This window comes from Rosa chinensis, chromosome 3 (assembly GCF_002994745.2).
Source record: "Rosa chinensis cultivar Old Blush chromosome 3, RchiOBHm-V2, whole genome shotgun sequence".
In the NCBI taxonomy this organism is placed as follows: domain Eukaryota; kingdom Viridiplantae; phylum Streptophyta; class Magnoliopsida; order Rosales; family Rosaceae; genus Rosa; species Rosa chinensis.
The window spans coordinates 18,210,123-18,226,387 of record NC_037090.1 but is presented as its reverse complement, the minus strand read 5'-3'; the positions used below and the strand labels follow the sequence as shown (position 1 = coordinate 18,226,387).

At 37.6% G+C, this 16,265-nt stretch overlaps 1 protein-coding gene across 2 annotated transcripts; it reads left to right on the top strand.

Moving 5' to 3' along the window:
- Positions 1-11,845: 11,845 nt before the first annotated feature.
- Positions 11,846-14,473, top strand: LOC112195119 (UPF0481 protein At3g47200). Of its 2 annotated transcripts, none has more exons than XM_024335476.2 (3): positions 11,846-12,671; positions 12,804-13,439; positions 13,548-14,473. In XM_024335476.2, the coding sequence occupies exons 1-2, from the start codon at positions 11,960-11,962 to the stop codon at positions 13,436-13,438; spliced, it is 1,347 nt and encodes a 448-aa protein (XP_024191244.1). In that variant the 5' UTR covers positions 11,846-11,959; the 3' UTR covers position 13,439; positions 13,548-14,473. The 2 variants fall into 2 exon arrangements, with proteins under 2 accessions (XP_024191244.1, XP_040371949.1); XM_040516015.1 differs by having other exon boundaries at positions 13,525-13,661.
- The last annotated feature ends 1,792 nt before the right edge of the window (positions 14,474-16,265 follow it).

Sequence of the window (16,265 nt, the reverse complement as noted above, 5' to 3'; positions counted from 1 at the left end):
GCCTCTCATGGCCCAAAGTTTGGTTTGGTTCTGTTCCGGCTGCGGCTTACTACTAGATACTGTAAACCTTGGCTGTCCAAGGGCTTTGTTTTGTAATTTCCGTTTCTCCTCAAAAAAAAAAAAAAAAAAAACCATATTTTGGTCACTAAATAGAATTAGTGACGGGTCTATAGTGACCACTCAGTGACCAATAATATTTGGTCACTAATCATATTTAGTGACCAAATTGGCTATTTTTAGTGACCAATGTGGTGGTCATTAAAGCCAGATTTTGTTGTAGTGATCACTATAAGGCTTTGTTTGTTTCACGGATCTTAAGATCGGAAAAAGGAAAGTGTTTACTTTCCCATGTTTGGTAAGTGCAAGGTTAGCAAAATGGTTCTTCTTGCAAGGGAAAATAGGGAGAAAAATGAATCATTCCATTCTCCTAAGGAACCATTTTCCTTTCTCATTTTTCAACATTAATTACACTTTTTTTTAACATTTATTACAATATTTGTATTGCTAAAATAATCCTATAAACAAATAAATACCATTTTTTCCATTATATTGTAAGTCATTGATTCTATTCCTTACTGTTACCAAATATACTAGTAGGAATCTTAATTTCCTTTCCCAATAGAAATACAAAGGAACCACTTTCCAAAGAAATCTATTTCATGAACCAAACGAAGCCCGGGTCCTCATGAAGAAAAGTAAAAAGGAAAAGAAAAAGAGAGTTTCTATTGGGACCTCCAAATCTGCTCACTTGACCTCACTCTATTATGAATTATTAAATTACATATATAACATACTATAAAATGACTATTAAGGACAATAATTATACAAAAAAAAAATGATTATATTTATTTTCTCTAAACTTTCTAATTCAATAATATTAGATTGCATTCTTTATTATTTTCCCTATTTATTTTAATTTTCCAATTTCACTACATACTCATTAAAGCATTCATATATATATATATATATATATATATATATATATATATATATATTAAGAAATAAAACTATGATTAAGATAAAAATGTATGATAAGTATATTGAACGCATATTGGTTAGAGAGAACAAAATAAATTGTATTATGCCCTAAATCTAAATCTATCCATTATATTTGTAAAAAGAAGAAGAAAAAAGAGCTAGCAAATAAAAATAAATAAAAAATATTTAAATAATTAATCACGGGGTACAGAAAATAGAGAAACATTAAGAAAAAATGATTAATTTTTTTTTAACAGCCAAAAAAGAAAAAGTAAATAAAAAAATCACATAATAGTTCATGTTATTTTATTTTTATTAATTTTTCAAACTCAATACCTTGTGTTTGATTTTTTTTTTATTGGATAAGAGATTTATGTTGTCTGATTAAAAAATGGAAATGTAATTAAGATTTATAGAGTAATTAAATCATTGAAATGACTAAGTTTTTTTATTATAGAGATCTTAGTTTGTTTGTAAATTAATTATATGAGTGAGGTTATTTGAGGAACTTTAGTGAGGTTTAATGAGTAAATTTAGTATTTGAAAATTTGATAGGAGGTGTAAAAAGCATAGAGGTCAAGTGAGCAAATTTGGAGGTTCCAATAGAACACCAACAAAACGAAAGGAGAAAATCATGAAAAATAAGTAAATTCATGTGAGAAATGATGGAAAATGAGAAAAAATTTGTAAACTTTGGGTTGTGTTTTGAGATCATATTAGTCTTTCTCTATACCTCACTGAGGAAAAAAAATTCATAAACGGAAATAAACGATTAGAAACATTAGTTTCAACTACATTTTTTTCAATTCAACTTTCTTGTTTATTAGTTAGCTCTGGGGTTGAGGGACGGAGAGTTGAGAATCAAATTAGGATTAGGTTAGATCAGGAGTTTGATTTCTGTCTAATTTAACAAAAAAATAAAATTCTTTTCTTCGTTAGTTGATATTGAAGTTTGAAGTTTCATCATGAATTAATTTTTTTTGTTTGTTTTTATTTTATTTTACTCATGTTTTCAAGAGGATTAAAGGATTAATTTTTTGTTATGAATTTGAATGTATTAGGGTTGGGCGTCTGAACCTGAAAGACCGAGGACCCGACCCGAACCGACGGAAAAAGCCGATTCGGTTCGGTTTTAGTATAGAAATGTTCGATTCGGTTTGAAGCCCCACCCAAATGCATTTTTTCGGTTCAGTCTCGGTGTTCATATTTTTAGGGCCCGAAAGCCCAAACCTACCCGTATCTTTAGCATATGCCACCTGTCAATCCATAATTGGGTGTTATAATAATATGTTAAATATTAAAAAATAAAAAATAAACAACAAACAACCCTAAAAGGCTAAAACACTCCTCCAGTCGTCTAAATCGACCTCAGCCTCCCTCACTCCCTCAGTCCCTCTCTCGATGGTATCGACCATCTCAGCCCCAAATTATCAAAATCTGAAATCCTAGATTTGCAACTGAAATCTCCCTCTCAGTCCCTCCCTCACCCCTCTCTGAGTTGTCTATCTCTCTCTCTCTCTCTCTCTCTCTCTCCGTCCATTACCGGCTCCTGGTCCAGTCTCTGTCTCTGAAAATCGAAATCCTCCTCAGCTTCTCCGCCATTGGAGGCGAAGGTTCACCATCGCCGTCGATCCTCCCTGAGCCTTGATGGTCTGCAGTCTACACTTCGCTCCTTGCAACTCATTTCAGTGAGTAATCTAGATTCTAGGGGTTTCAACTTTCAATCCTCTTGATCTGTGAATGAAATTGATATCATGTAATGTATGGGCCATGGCTAAAATGTACAGGCATCCTCTTTTCAACATATATAACTCAACTTACTTGTTTTGCTTCAGATAGCAAATAGAGATGAGATGCCCAATTGTGAATTGCCCATTCATGTTATACTTCCCCGTCCTATAGTCTCAGCAGGGTGAGTTGGTCAACAACAAAATATTTTCTGATTTTCATCTAATTGTTTTTGAATTGGTTTTGAATTATTAAATTGGCAGTAGCATGCTTATCAATCCTAATTGTTTACTATTTGTGCAGGCCATTCTTAATTGAATTTAAAGTTGTTAGAGGTAGCCAAATTGCATTTCAGTCAGAGCCTCAGAGGTAGCCAAATTGCATTCAAAATCTGATCCTACAGTTCATCCCAAATTTCATGGCTTCTCCTCAGAATTCATCCCACAGTTCCGATTCCAATTCATCCCAAAGTTGTGATTCCAATTCCAATTCAAAAGCCATTGCTCTTCCAACACCAACTGATGCTTCAAGGGTTCAGACGATTCCCAAAACATTCAAAAGCTCGAAGAGGAAGGCTGTTGTGAAGAGAAAACATGGTGAAACTGCAGCTGCTGGACCGAGCAATGCTAGAGATGATGAAAATGAAGAATCAAAAGAAGAAAAACCTGCTGGAAGATCTTGGGTGTGGTTGCACTTCAAGAATATTGAGAAGCCTCAGTTCAAGAGGGAAGCAGCCTGCAAGATGATAGTAATGGATGAACTGCCTTTTAGTTTCATCGAAAGGCCGGGGTTTAGACACTTTTGTAGTGTGGCTGTACCTAGGTGGGATGTGCCTTCTATGAGGGTTATTGTGAAATTGTTTCTGTCCATGTATAAAGCAGCCAGATTAGAGCTGAAGAAAGAGTTAAGGAATCATTGCCTTTGCTTAACCACCGATACATCAGTGCAAAATATCAACTACATGGTGGTGACTTCCCATTTTATTGATGCTGGTTGGACATTGCCCATTTTAGGGTGATTCCTAATCATCAGGGCAATAGCATAGGAAAGTTGTTGGAGGCATGCTTGCTTGATTGGGAAGTTGAGAGAGTGTTGACAATTTCCGTTGACAATGCAAGTGCAAATAAGGTTGCAATTGAGTACGTTAGAACTAAGATGTTAGGCTGGAAGAAATAGCCTATTCTTGGAGGCAAGTACCTGCATGTTAGGTGCCTTGCACATATTCTGAACCTCATTGTCAGATCAGGCATAAAAATGATGGAGAAATCAATTGCTTCAATTAGGAATGCGATACGCTATGTTCGGAGCAGTGGACAAAGGCTCGATGTTTTTAAATAGTGTGCAGAGAATGAGAAGGTTGAGTCGAAGAAAGTATGCATCTTTGATGTGCCAACAAGGTGTAACTCTACCTTTCTAATGCTAGACACTGCATTATAGATGCGAAAAGCCTTCGATAGAATGGCCGATGAGGAGGACAGCAAGTACACGCGGTACTTTGATGAGGATGAAGACCTCGATGATAAAGTTGATGAGCTGCAAGTTGGAGGGTCTGATTTAAGGAAGAAACAGAAGATAAAAAGTGTGGGGCCACCGATTAAAGAGGACTGAGAAAAGGCAGAAATTTTTGTAAGGTTTTTAAAGGTCTTCTATGATGTGACAATGAGGATTAGTGCCTCAAATCACCCAACATCATGGAAATATTTTCATGATAGTGTCCATCAAATCGGAGATCGATGAATTGTTCAATAAACAGTATGATTTCACTGGTTCGGAGACTGAAATGATCTTGTTCGATATGGCTATGAAGATGAGAGGGAAGTTTGATAAGTATTTTGGAAGCTTGGAACACTGCAATAAGCTTTTATTCATTGCCTTGGTGTTAAACCCAAGGTTCAAGATCAGAAACTTTGAAAGTATCTGCAATAAGTGGCTAAAAATGAAGTCCGATGACATTAAGAAGAAGACTGCCGAGGTTAAAGAGCTTCTAGTGGCCCTTTGTGATATGTACAGCTCCTCAATGATGTCTTCAAAGGCTGGAAATGGAAAAGCTAGAAGCGGAGAGAGCTCAATTAGCCAAGGCAGCAAATCCAGCTCCAAAAGGACAGTTGAGCCTACTGGAAAAATAGCCGACATGGAACAAGATTGGGAGAAAGAATTGGAAGACTCCGACGAAGCTGTTATTGCACATGAAGTGGATAGATACTTATTAGACCTGATTGAGAAGCCTGCAATTCCTCATAAATGGGATATATTGGAGTGGTGGAAGTTGAATGGTGCCAAGTATCCTAATCTTGCTGCCTTTGCCAAGGATGTTTTGGCAATACAAGTGAGCACAGTGGCAAGTGAGTCTTGCTTTAGCACAGGCAGAAGGGTCATCGATCCCTTTAGGAGTTCTCTAACTCTCAAAACAGTGGAAACATTGATATGCTACAAAAATTGGATCAGATCCAAAAGCATCAACAACATTCAATATATTCCTACTATCGAGGACATTGAATTTTATGAAAGTGTGGAGAATGGTATGATTTTTATTTTTTGGAATGGCTGCCTTGTTAATTTATTTCAAGTTTATAATACAATGTAGTAATGTGTACCAAAATCTAGACAGTTTTTGTTTAAACTTTGCACTTTTGTTGCTTTCCAGAACATGCAAGGGAGGAAGGTGCTAGTACAATTGATCAGCCTGAAAAGCCATCTACGTCTAAATCATCTAAAGCTTCAAAGAATTCAAGGGTAGTTAATGCAGGCAAAAGTAAAGCAGCAAAATAAGGTACTGCCCCAGTTATTCTTTAAAACTGTGCATTTATGCATTTGGTTAGCAATCTGCCTTTAGTTAGTTAATGTTCTTGAATCTGCCCCAGTTTTTGTTTAAAACTGTGCTTTTCTACATTTAGTTAGCAATATGCATTTATTTAGTTAATGTTATGCATTTCTGCATTTGGTCTTAATGATATTAATTTATGCATTTTATTGGTTATTGACTTGTTGCTTTAAAGATATTGGATTATTGGTTACTGCTTTAATGTTGTGTTGCTATGTCGGTATCTTTGTGATTTGGTATCTATGTTGTAATTGTTGTTAATTGTGTATCTTTGTGATTTGGTATTGTGTTGATGTTTGTATGTGAAATTGTGCATAATGTTGCAAAATGCATAGTTGCATCATGTTGATCTTTTCTGGTATCTATGTGATTTGGTATTGTGTTGATGTTTGTAATGTAATCTTGTATGTGAAATTGGGAACCTGCATTGTTGATTTGGAATGCACTCCTAGTTTCAAGTTTGTATGGGAACCTGCATATTTTAGATCATTATACATGTTATTGCTTTACTTTTTAACTTTGTATTTGTAAACTGATCAAGTTTGAAATGTGAATGCACAGAGTTGCAGACTTGCAGATTTGTGCACTTTTCGAGTTGTCATGGAGGTCTGGACTTATGGAGCAAGGTAGCAGGCCGAGCAACTAAAGCCTAAAGGCCTAGAGCTGTGCAGCTTCAGTTATTTCTTAGTTGGACAGTTTGACTATTTGTGCAAAACTGTAAATTGTGTTTATGTTTCTGTTGCAGTTGTACCATTCGTAATCTGATTATGTTTATGTTTTCTGTTGGACAATGTATTATGGACTCTTGAGTTTGTGTCGTAAACTGTAAACTGTGACTAAACTTGATTATTGCAAATTGATTATAGTTATGTCAATGAGTTTATTTCACAGCATTATAATTTGATATGCATTCCAGTCTTCTAGGTTCCAAAACTGGCAAAACAGAATAGCTGAATGATGAACCTGACATTTTGGGCCCGAAAAGCCCGAAAATCGAACGTGCCCCAATGGGCTCGGTTTCAGTCAGTTTTCATTTTACAAAAAACCCGAACCGACAGTTTCAAGTTCGGTCTAGGTCTCACTAATTTTCGGGCCTGGCCCGACCCGAGCCGAGCCCTAGAATGTATCTTTTGAATTTGATTTTTGGGAAAAATGCACAGTCAGGGTTTGAAGACTTCGAAGACTGTCAAAATAATACCTGAACTTTCAAACGTATCAATATGATACCTGAACTTATATTTTCTTATCAACGTAGTACTTACGTCAACTTTCGGTCACGGCTCCGTTAGTTCGAGTCACGTGCGATGCACGTGAGACCGAAAATGAGGGCAAAATTGACTTTTTACTCACATCAGCCCCAAAACTTGATTAAAACTTCAAATTTTTTTTTTTTTACAATTAAAACTTCAATTCTTGATGTTTATCTTCTTAAAACCATCAAAAACGCAAAAAAAAAAAAAATTCTCAGCAATTATTCATGTTCTTGAACCCATTCATGTTCAATGAACATTGGTCATCTTCTTGGACTCGACAAACCCATTCTGAAAGAGAAATGAAAGATTCCAAGCCTGCTCTGTTCTCCTCCCACCGCCGCTGGTACACCTCCAATAATGGCCTCTGCCTCAACACAAAATATGAATTTCAATCACCCAACAAAAACCCAGAAAGAGAAAACCTTTGCAAGTTCATATTGAAACAGACAAACCCAAGCTCAAATCATTAGTGGTATCTGAAATTTCTTCAAAGGAGAAGCGTTTCCATGTGCGTCTTGGAGAAAGCTCTATTGCTTCAACGTTCTTGAGGCTTTCAATGCTCTCTTTAACATTGTAGCACACACTTGGTGGGCTTGCAATTTCTTCCAAGCTTCTGCGTTTTGAGTGAGAATAGCCTTTTCTTCCAAGCTTCTTGGGCTTTGCTTTTTCTCTGGTTATAGTTTATAGTCTCTGTATATCACTATCCCCAATTCCTCATAACTAAATTCGCTCCATAAATCTCACACACCCAGATCTTTGCCTTCTGTGAATAACAAACATAGCCTCCAAAACACCCGCCACATCTCACGCGCCACCCACAGCAATGTCCGCCCCAGCGACACTCCCCATCACCAAACCCCAAACGACGTCGTCCGCCGCAGCATCCCATTCGCAGCCCCCGATCACCACGCCCGCCTTCCGCGCGTTAATCTCATGCATCACCTCGTCGATCCACTCTGGCTTCTCCCAGCGCCGCCCCTGGTACGAGATCCAGGACCGGAGCTCCCTGGCCCGACCCGACTCCCTCACCGACGCCTACTCCCGGATACGCAAGAACTTCACCTATTTCTGTGTCAACTACGTCACCCTCCTCACCGTGGTCCTCGCCCTCTCTCTCCTCACCGTCGATCTCAATTGCTTTTTCTCTGGTTATAGTTTACATGATGACTATCATGCCCACGTTGATCACCATCGTCTTCTTTCTTTCTTTCTTCTTGGGAAGGAACAAGAACTCGAAGCAAGAAAGAAAACCCCCCTAATTTCTCTGAATCTGAGGAGGGTTTAATTCACTTGTTTAATTCTCTCCATATGCAGATCACTTCTGCCTGCTAAGGTCAACTATGAACGAGAGAGAAGAAGAAATTTATTTAATTCTTCCTTTATATTTCTTTCTTATTTATGAAATTCGTTTAAATTAATTATTTTATTTTATTAAATCATGGCTAAGACACAAAAAACAATTTGAGGGCACACCAGTCATTTTGCCCTCATTTTTGGCCTCACATGAGTCGCACTTGATCGAACTGACGGAGCCGTGACGGAAGGTTGACATAGGTACTACGTTAATAAGAAAATATAAGTCTAGATATCACATTGATACATTTAAAAGTTCAGGTATTATTTTGACAGTCCTCGGAGTCTTCAGACCCTGACTGTGCATTTTTCCCTTGATTTTTTATTGTTGACTTTTTTATAGTTTCCTTGGTTCTTAATTGCAAAAAAATAAAAATAAAAAGAAGAAGAAGAAGAAGAAAGGTTCTGAATAGTTCTTATTGGAATATAATCATTTTTGTAATGTTTACTTTAGCTGCTTTTAAGAATTTTATTATCGGTTAGTTAAAAAAATAATGTATTGAAAAGTCTCCATTATCGTAAATTAAATTCTCTTTAAACATTCGAATTCTTAAGATTCGTCATGCACTAATTGTATTAAAGGCAGGGCTGTTAGGCCCACTCACTTTTGGGCTTGTATATGGGATCCAAGAGAAGCCCCTTTGTAGTTATGGAAAGGCAATTGTTATGTGTCCTGTTAGTTTGGAACCTTGGGATGCCCCCTCTACGTAGGGAGGTCCTAAGTTTGTAGAATATGTTAGGGTGATCTTCTCTCTTTGCCCTAAATTGTCTAGATTATTTGGTTTGTGGTGCTTATTGTTATGGTAACTTTATCTAGGTTGCTTTAGGATAGCCTCATGGCTTGATGTTGACATGATCCTCTTGGGTAAGTCATGTTATTTTGTTACCTACATTTGGTTATATAAAGGCTTGGCATCCTTCCATCAAAAAATGTATTAAAGGCAATTAATCATTAATTTTAATTTTGCTGTCTTTATTTTGATTTGAGCTCTACACCATATCTACATGCATGCCTATTTGGTTGGAGAATAAAATTTTTGCTTTAGGGCACAAGATGTTATAGTTTCATTTTTATTTTTTTTGAGGATGGTGTTATAGTTTAATTTCTTTACAACTCAAATTTTTTTTTTTTTTTTAAGGCTGTAGCCAATATATTGATCAAAAGTCAGAATGACCCTTACATACCCTTTTGCTGTCATCTAGACAGACAAGAAAATGTGTTAGTACCCATAGTGGTACATAGAACTAGGTCACTCATTGGACATTGAATACATCATAGACATATCGGGATCCCCTTTTGGTACTACGCCAGAGGCGCTAGAAGAACTAAATAAAATAGAAGGATCCGGCCCTCCCAATCTAACTCTGAAATAGTGAATCTAGTCGCCTAGAGACCTCAATTGGTGTACAACTAGAAACACTGAGACTTAAGTTGACAAGACCAAGACCCAATACTAAACTAGATAGGAAAAAATCCACTAGACTGCCCCAGAAAAGGCCTACCAAAACTAGAAAATAAAACTTAGCCCAAAATAATAATGGACTAGGGTAGAACCCTAGCCCAAACTTGAGCCCAATAAGGTCACCAAAGAGATCTCCAGGCCCATCCTGTTGGTTGGACCAGTCCACTGGCTCCTCCCAGACCCGTCGTGCACCGCAGTTCGGCCACATTTTGTCCAAACACGTCGCCGCATCACCACGATCTACACAGCAACACCATCCCGGCGATCCAAACCACCAAGCCACGTAGCCGCAACCTACAATACCACGGAACACCATCCCCGAGCCAGGCCTCGCAATCCCCATCGCCATCGATCAAGACCCAAGGTGTAATCGATCCAAGAAGTCATCAGCGGGGATCGAAGAAACCGACCTATACCGCATGACAGTCGCCGTCGCCACCATCCTAACCAAACCATCTGACAAACCGAAGAGAATCCCTTAGACGAAGTCTCTGGGCAGTAGATCTCCCCTCTGGCAGCAAATCCCAAGATAGCAGTGAGGCCGGTCGTTGGGGTGCCGCCGGACGAGAACAAATTGCAAACGGAGAGGCCGGCCTAGGGTTTCTCAGAGAGAGAGATGAGTAAATTGTGTAAAATAGAGAGAAATTGAGTTGATAATTTGAAAACAAAATCTAAGGAATTGTCTTACAACTCTATCTTCTATTAGCTATAGAAATGTGGGTACTAATGCATTGTATAATAAGAAATTATGCAGTAAGTCTAATAACATATCTACACACTTAATTACTTTGAGTCTGCTCCCAATGTTTTTTTTTTTTTTTGAAGGAAGGCTAGTAAGGCTGCTCTCATGCCTTTACCATTAATGAAACTGCACGAATAGGGACATAGTGCCTAGATTCGATATTACAATTAAGTGAACATCCAAAATGATAATAGGGTTCTCTGTAAATCCTATGCATTCTAACAAGCACTGATTGACAAAGAGTATTCTATTGGCTACTCCATTTGCTTTATAATTGTGGTAACATATTGGAAACACACTGCTCACGTGAAGACATATGACAATTATATCTACTTTTCCATGACGTTGCAACTGAGAAATAAATCCGGTGACAATATATTTCATTCTGCTACTCAAAAACTTCGATTATTTGACGAAATAAGGAACTCACTACCTACATAGAGTAGACATGGCACCCAAAGTGTGAAGATCAAGTCAAAGTCCACCTAGCCCTACCAGAAAATGGTAACAACCAATTATTTGCATAAAACTGCCAATTATTAAAAAACAAAAATTAAGTGAAACAAAAACAGCAAATGCAGACCATCCTGAGACAAAGGGTGAGCCCCAAGCCCAATCACCAACAAGCCCAAACAGAGAAGTTCCCTATTTGTTAGAGCATTAGTTTGTTTTAGCCATGTCGCTACAAGAAAACAAATATTTTTTGTGTGAGAGTGTTACAGTTTTCTTGGGTCCTTTTACACTCTCACAAAAAAAATAAAGAATGAAAAATCAATGAATTTGCTAATTAGAATAAACCGTAATTAACTAACACTAATTTGTAACTTATATATTGGGATATAGCCAGATAGGCATTTCAAAATTGTACCCTGATTATGTTAGGAAAAAAAACAATCAGATGCATTAACTATGGTTTGCTTATTTATGAAATTTTCACATTAAATAACTTGAATTATCTTAACTACTTCCCTTGATGATGAGTGGAATTTGGTTGCGTCAGCGTTACACATTCAAACATGCTTATTTTTGGATGCAATCTTTGATGTAATCGCTTTTGGAAAGAAAAGTGTACGAATGGCCAGATATGGCTCTTAAATTTTTTTTTTCCTTAAACCCTTAGCCCACCCCACCCGTACATATACCCTTAGCCCACCCCACCTTTACATATATCAGTGATAATCAAACCTATGACTGTAATGTTGAAATTATAACTTACTAACATGACACAGCTCAGCGACACCTTTAAAAATTATGATCTAACATAACTTCTATTATTTTGATTATCCTCTTCATGTATGTTTGAGTATGAAAGTTTGGGCTATCAACTAATCTTTAATTCTCTCTCTCGCATGGTTGCACCATGAAAGCCCATTACTAGTTATCCTCAGGGTTTAGGGCCTCAGGTTGCCATATTATTCGTTTAATTTCTTTTTCAAAACATAAAAAATAATAATAAAAAAAGGTATACTTTTAATTACATTATCATTTCTCCCTGGTCCTTGTCTTGCTGTCGCTCAAACCCCCCGGTCTCCTACCTCTTTTAAGTATCAAAGTCTCTATTCTCTCCTTCCTCCATCTTGCATCACAACTCAAGCAACATAAACTTCAATCTCGTTTCTTCATGCATACCAATCCAGTTCAAGAAGAACACAACCATGTCACCCCCATCTCCGAAATGAACAATGATCGCCTAGCTTCCATGTACAAGAAGATCGCAGACCCTCCGAGACTCCTCAGCAATGCTGCCGGCAAAGACTCCTGCTGCATCTTCCGAGTCCCGCAGAGTCTCCTCGAGATTAACGGCAAGTCGTACCAGCCCCACATCGTCTCCATCGGTCCCTTCCACAGCGGCCAGCCCCACCTCAGAATGATCGAGGAGCACAAGTGGCGTTACCTGGGCTCTCTGCTTTCAAGAACAGAGCCCAAAGGGTTGACTCTCCAGCACTACTTGAAGTCCATAGAGCCAATGGAAGATAGAGTCAGAGAGTGTTACTCTGAAACAATCCACCTCAGTAGTGATGAGTTCATCGAAATGATGGTTGTTGATGGTTGCTTCTTAATCGAGTTGTTTCGAAAATTTGACCGTGTGGTTCGGTTTGAGCGCGATGATCCACTCATCAATATGTTCTGGGTAATTCCGTTTATGGTTAGAGATTTTCTTCGTCTTGAGAACCAAATCCCCTACTTTATACTTGAGCATTTGTATGATCTGATAACCAAGTCGGAAGATCGTCAAGACTCTGTGAAGTCTTTGTCCTTGCTTGCTTTAAACTTCTTCAACAACCATATGGACAGGCCGAAAGAAGTCATTGCAAAGCTGCATAATCTTACAGGCATGGTTTGAAATTTCGATAATATGTGATGAACTTTCCGTTTTTAACTGATTTTAGATGCAATATTTTTTTTGATATTTTGTTTTACTACATTTTACTCATGTTTTTTCGTATAATGTGTGTTGATTTTAGGTAAGCATTTGCTTGACTTACTCCGGTCAAGTGTGATACCAGCCGACCATGTTGAACCAGGACACAAGAATAGTACCCCAACCCACATTATACATTGTATTTCAAAGCTTCGTCGCGCTGGAATCAAGCTCAATCCTCCTAAAGAATACGAAAGCTTCTTGGCGATCAAGTTCAAGCGTGGAGTTATCGAAATGCCCCCAATCATCATAGACGATTTCATGAGCTCGTTCTTGTTGAACTGTGTAGCCTATGAGCAATGCCACAAGTCATGCTCCAAACACATCACCGCTTACGCAACGTTGCTGGATTACCTAGTGAATACTTACAAGGATGTCGAGTATTTGGCTGACAGAAACATAATCGAGAATTGCTTCGGAAACGATGAGGAGGTTGCTCATTTTATTAACAATTTGGGTAAGGATGTGGCTTTTGATGATGAAAGATGTTATCTGTCGAAATTGTTCAATGATGTTCATCAGTATTACAGCAATAGTAGGCATGTTCAATGGGCAAGCTTCAAGTACACTTACTTTGACACTCCATGGTCGTTTATTTCGGCTTTTGCTGCGTTGATTTTGCTCATATTCACCTTGCTGCAGACCTTATACACTGTTTTAAGTTATTATCATTCTTGAGGTAAATATATTGTTGCTGTATAAATAAATTTTATAGAGAAGTATTTGATATTCTTTGACATGTATCCACAATTTACATTCTATAGAATATATCATTATTTACTTCCAGATTAGGCCTTTGTTTTGAGGGAGTAGGCTGGAATGAACCAAAACATTTGTAGACCAAAGGGGCCCCACTGACGTGGTCAGTTAACATCCTCAGGAATTGATTACTTTTTGTTGATCGTGAATTGAACGGTAACTGTAATTGTTGTGCCGTCAAGGTGAAAGGACGAGGGGTTTCTGGTATTTTTCTAGATGCCATAAGAGGCTTATAGCTAATATATGGGTAGGCATCTTCTTCATCAAAACCACTAAAGATATCTGGTTTGGCAATTGGCAACTTCTTCATCAAAAGCACAACAGATAAGCGAGGCATCAATTAGCTTATTTGGCATTCATGGTCCAGCAGTAAGTTGTTTCTGCTTCTAGTCTTTCGTTTTCTTCACTTTGCCGTTACTCTATCACTCTATGATTCTAGTTGAACCCCATAGAACCGACATTTCAGTTGAAGCAGTTCAAAAATGATCTTTGTAGGGTTTATCTATCTCTCTCTAGTAGTAGTCTCTACCCAACAACATTGAAACCCACAAACCCAGTGGACATGGGTTCTCTCAGAAATGAATCAGAGAGAGAGATGACAAGGAGGAGGAAGAGCCCATTTTATTAGTATAGTAAACCCAGAGATTCTGTGTGTTTCCCATCACGTACCAGCAACTTTGGGAGATGTATAGCAAGGCTGAGGCTAGTTTTGGACTGGTACATGTTCATTTAGTGAAACAAAGATAAAAATTTCTTTCTTTCATGACAATTTTGGTGCTTTCTTATTTGCATGTGTGGGTTTTGAACTATGTATCTGTTTGTTTTCTTGAATTTGATTCATATTTATTTAAATTTGGGGTTTGCTTTGCTTGGAATTGAGACTTGAGAGGGTATCTGAACAATGGTGGTGGCTTTCACTTGAGTTTATTGGAATTCAAAGGAAATTTAGTGAAATTCATTGATGCATGTTTTAATTAATTTGTTTATTTAATATTTTTCTGTATATTTTTATTTATTCGGTTTCAAAATTGAGTTGGTTTTGTGGTTATGTCACTTATTACTTGCAAGATATGCATGGTTACTCTCTGACTATGAAAGCAGTTTCTTCCTTTTCTTTAATGAGGCCCATAACATTACTTTAGATTTTTTTTTTTTTTTTTGAAAAGGGTTGGTGCGGTGCGGCTGTTCTCAAACCTTGATTAATGAAATTACAGAATAAAAGAGGGGGGGGGGGGGGGGGGACTAAAACCTAAACCCCATATTACAATAAGCATAAAGAGAAAATCCTAAAATAATATCAAAACTCTCCACAAAATCTATGTATTCTAACAAGCACCAATTAGTAAAAAGTGCACGAATGACTACTTTATTTGCTTTGACATAGCAGTGACATACTGGAAAGATAACTCTATCATGAAAAAACATCATTACACATAACTGCAATATATGTGTATGCTCTCAGTGAGTGATGTGCACATCTATTTCTTTGATAAACTAAATCCTCATGATTCTAGGTGTACAGAGAAATAATAACAATACTAATTTTGAAAGCTTGGTTTGTGTCTGTGGTAAATAGCACTAGCAAGACAATAACGACGACATAATATATGTGCTATTGGACTCCAGATAGGCATATCTGGTCTTTAGGGTCTGTGGATGTATTATAAGTTGGAGTGTGTACATAAGCCACAAGGCCTATATCCAGTCAATTTTTTGTTCCTTTTTTTGGAATAACCTGCTAGTTCATTGTTTTCTGCATCCACAGTTTTTTTAATGACATGTTAATGATCTTACAGCTGAGGAGGTTAGACAGGACCCTCCTTGGATTTCACCTTGAAATCCGAAGTGACCTTGTGGGACCCACCTTAGAAGAAATTCTACCAAAAATTTGGCAGAACTTCCCCTAAAAATGGACTACCCAAAACCTGTAGAAAGATATTTTATATTTCTAAACCATCCATCCTTATTCTCCTAGAGCCACCATGCTCCCCAAATCTCAACATCTCCCATTTCACAAGTATAAATCTCAACTTAATAACATTCATCCCACAGGTTATCAGAGCAATTCTAGAATGAAACGTAAATAAGCAAAACATGGATAAAATGGATACGCGGAAGTTGTGTTATTGACTATGTCTCAACTCCATGTACGCCCAACCTCAACTAACCTAACCTACAAACTGGGCATTTGAAACTGAAGGGCCCAGGGGAAAAGTATTGAAAACACATTAGTGTGAATGGACAAAAATAAATAATCAAGATAATTTAAATGAAGCAAAATTGAATACGTTCCCACTTATTTAAATTTATAAAACTTCGATGCATGCAACGTTTATAAAACATATTTCTTTAAACTCAAAATCTAGTGAAAACATACCAGCCCCGCTGGTTAAGAGAAATTAGACTAACCTCGCTAGTCAAGTAATAATAGGATATGGGGAAGAAATATTACCATACGGGTAAAGGAGCCCCTTAGGCTCTACCCTCTATTGCCACTCACACATCTCTATGTGTGAGGAGGAGAACTAATAACCTCGACTGTCACTCACACACACAGAGTATGTGAGGAAGAGAACTAATAGCCTCGAGTGCCACTCACGTGAGGAGGAGAACCAATCACCTCAACTGCCACCCACACACACAAAGTATGTGAGGAGGAGAACTAATAGAACGACCCCGGTATGGTGAAGAAAACATTCAAATCCAGTAAATCCATAAGGCTTCCCCAATATCTCACGAGAAAACA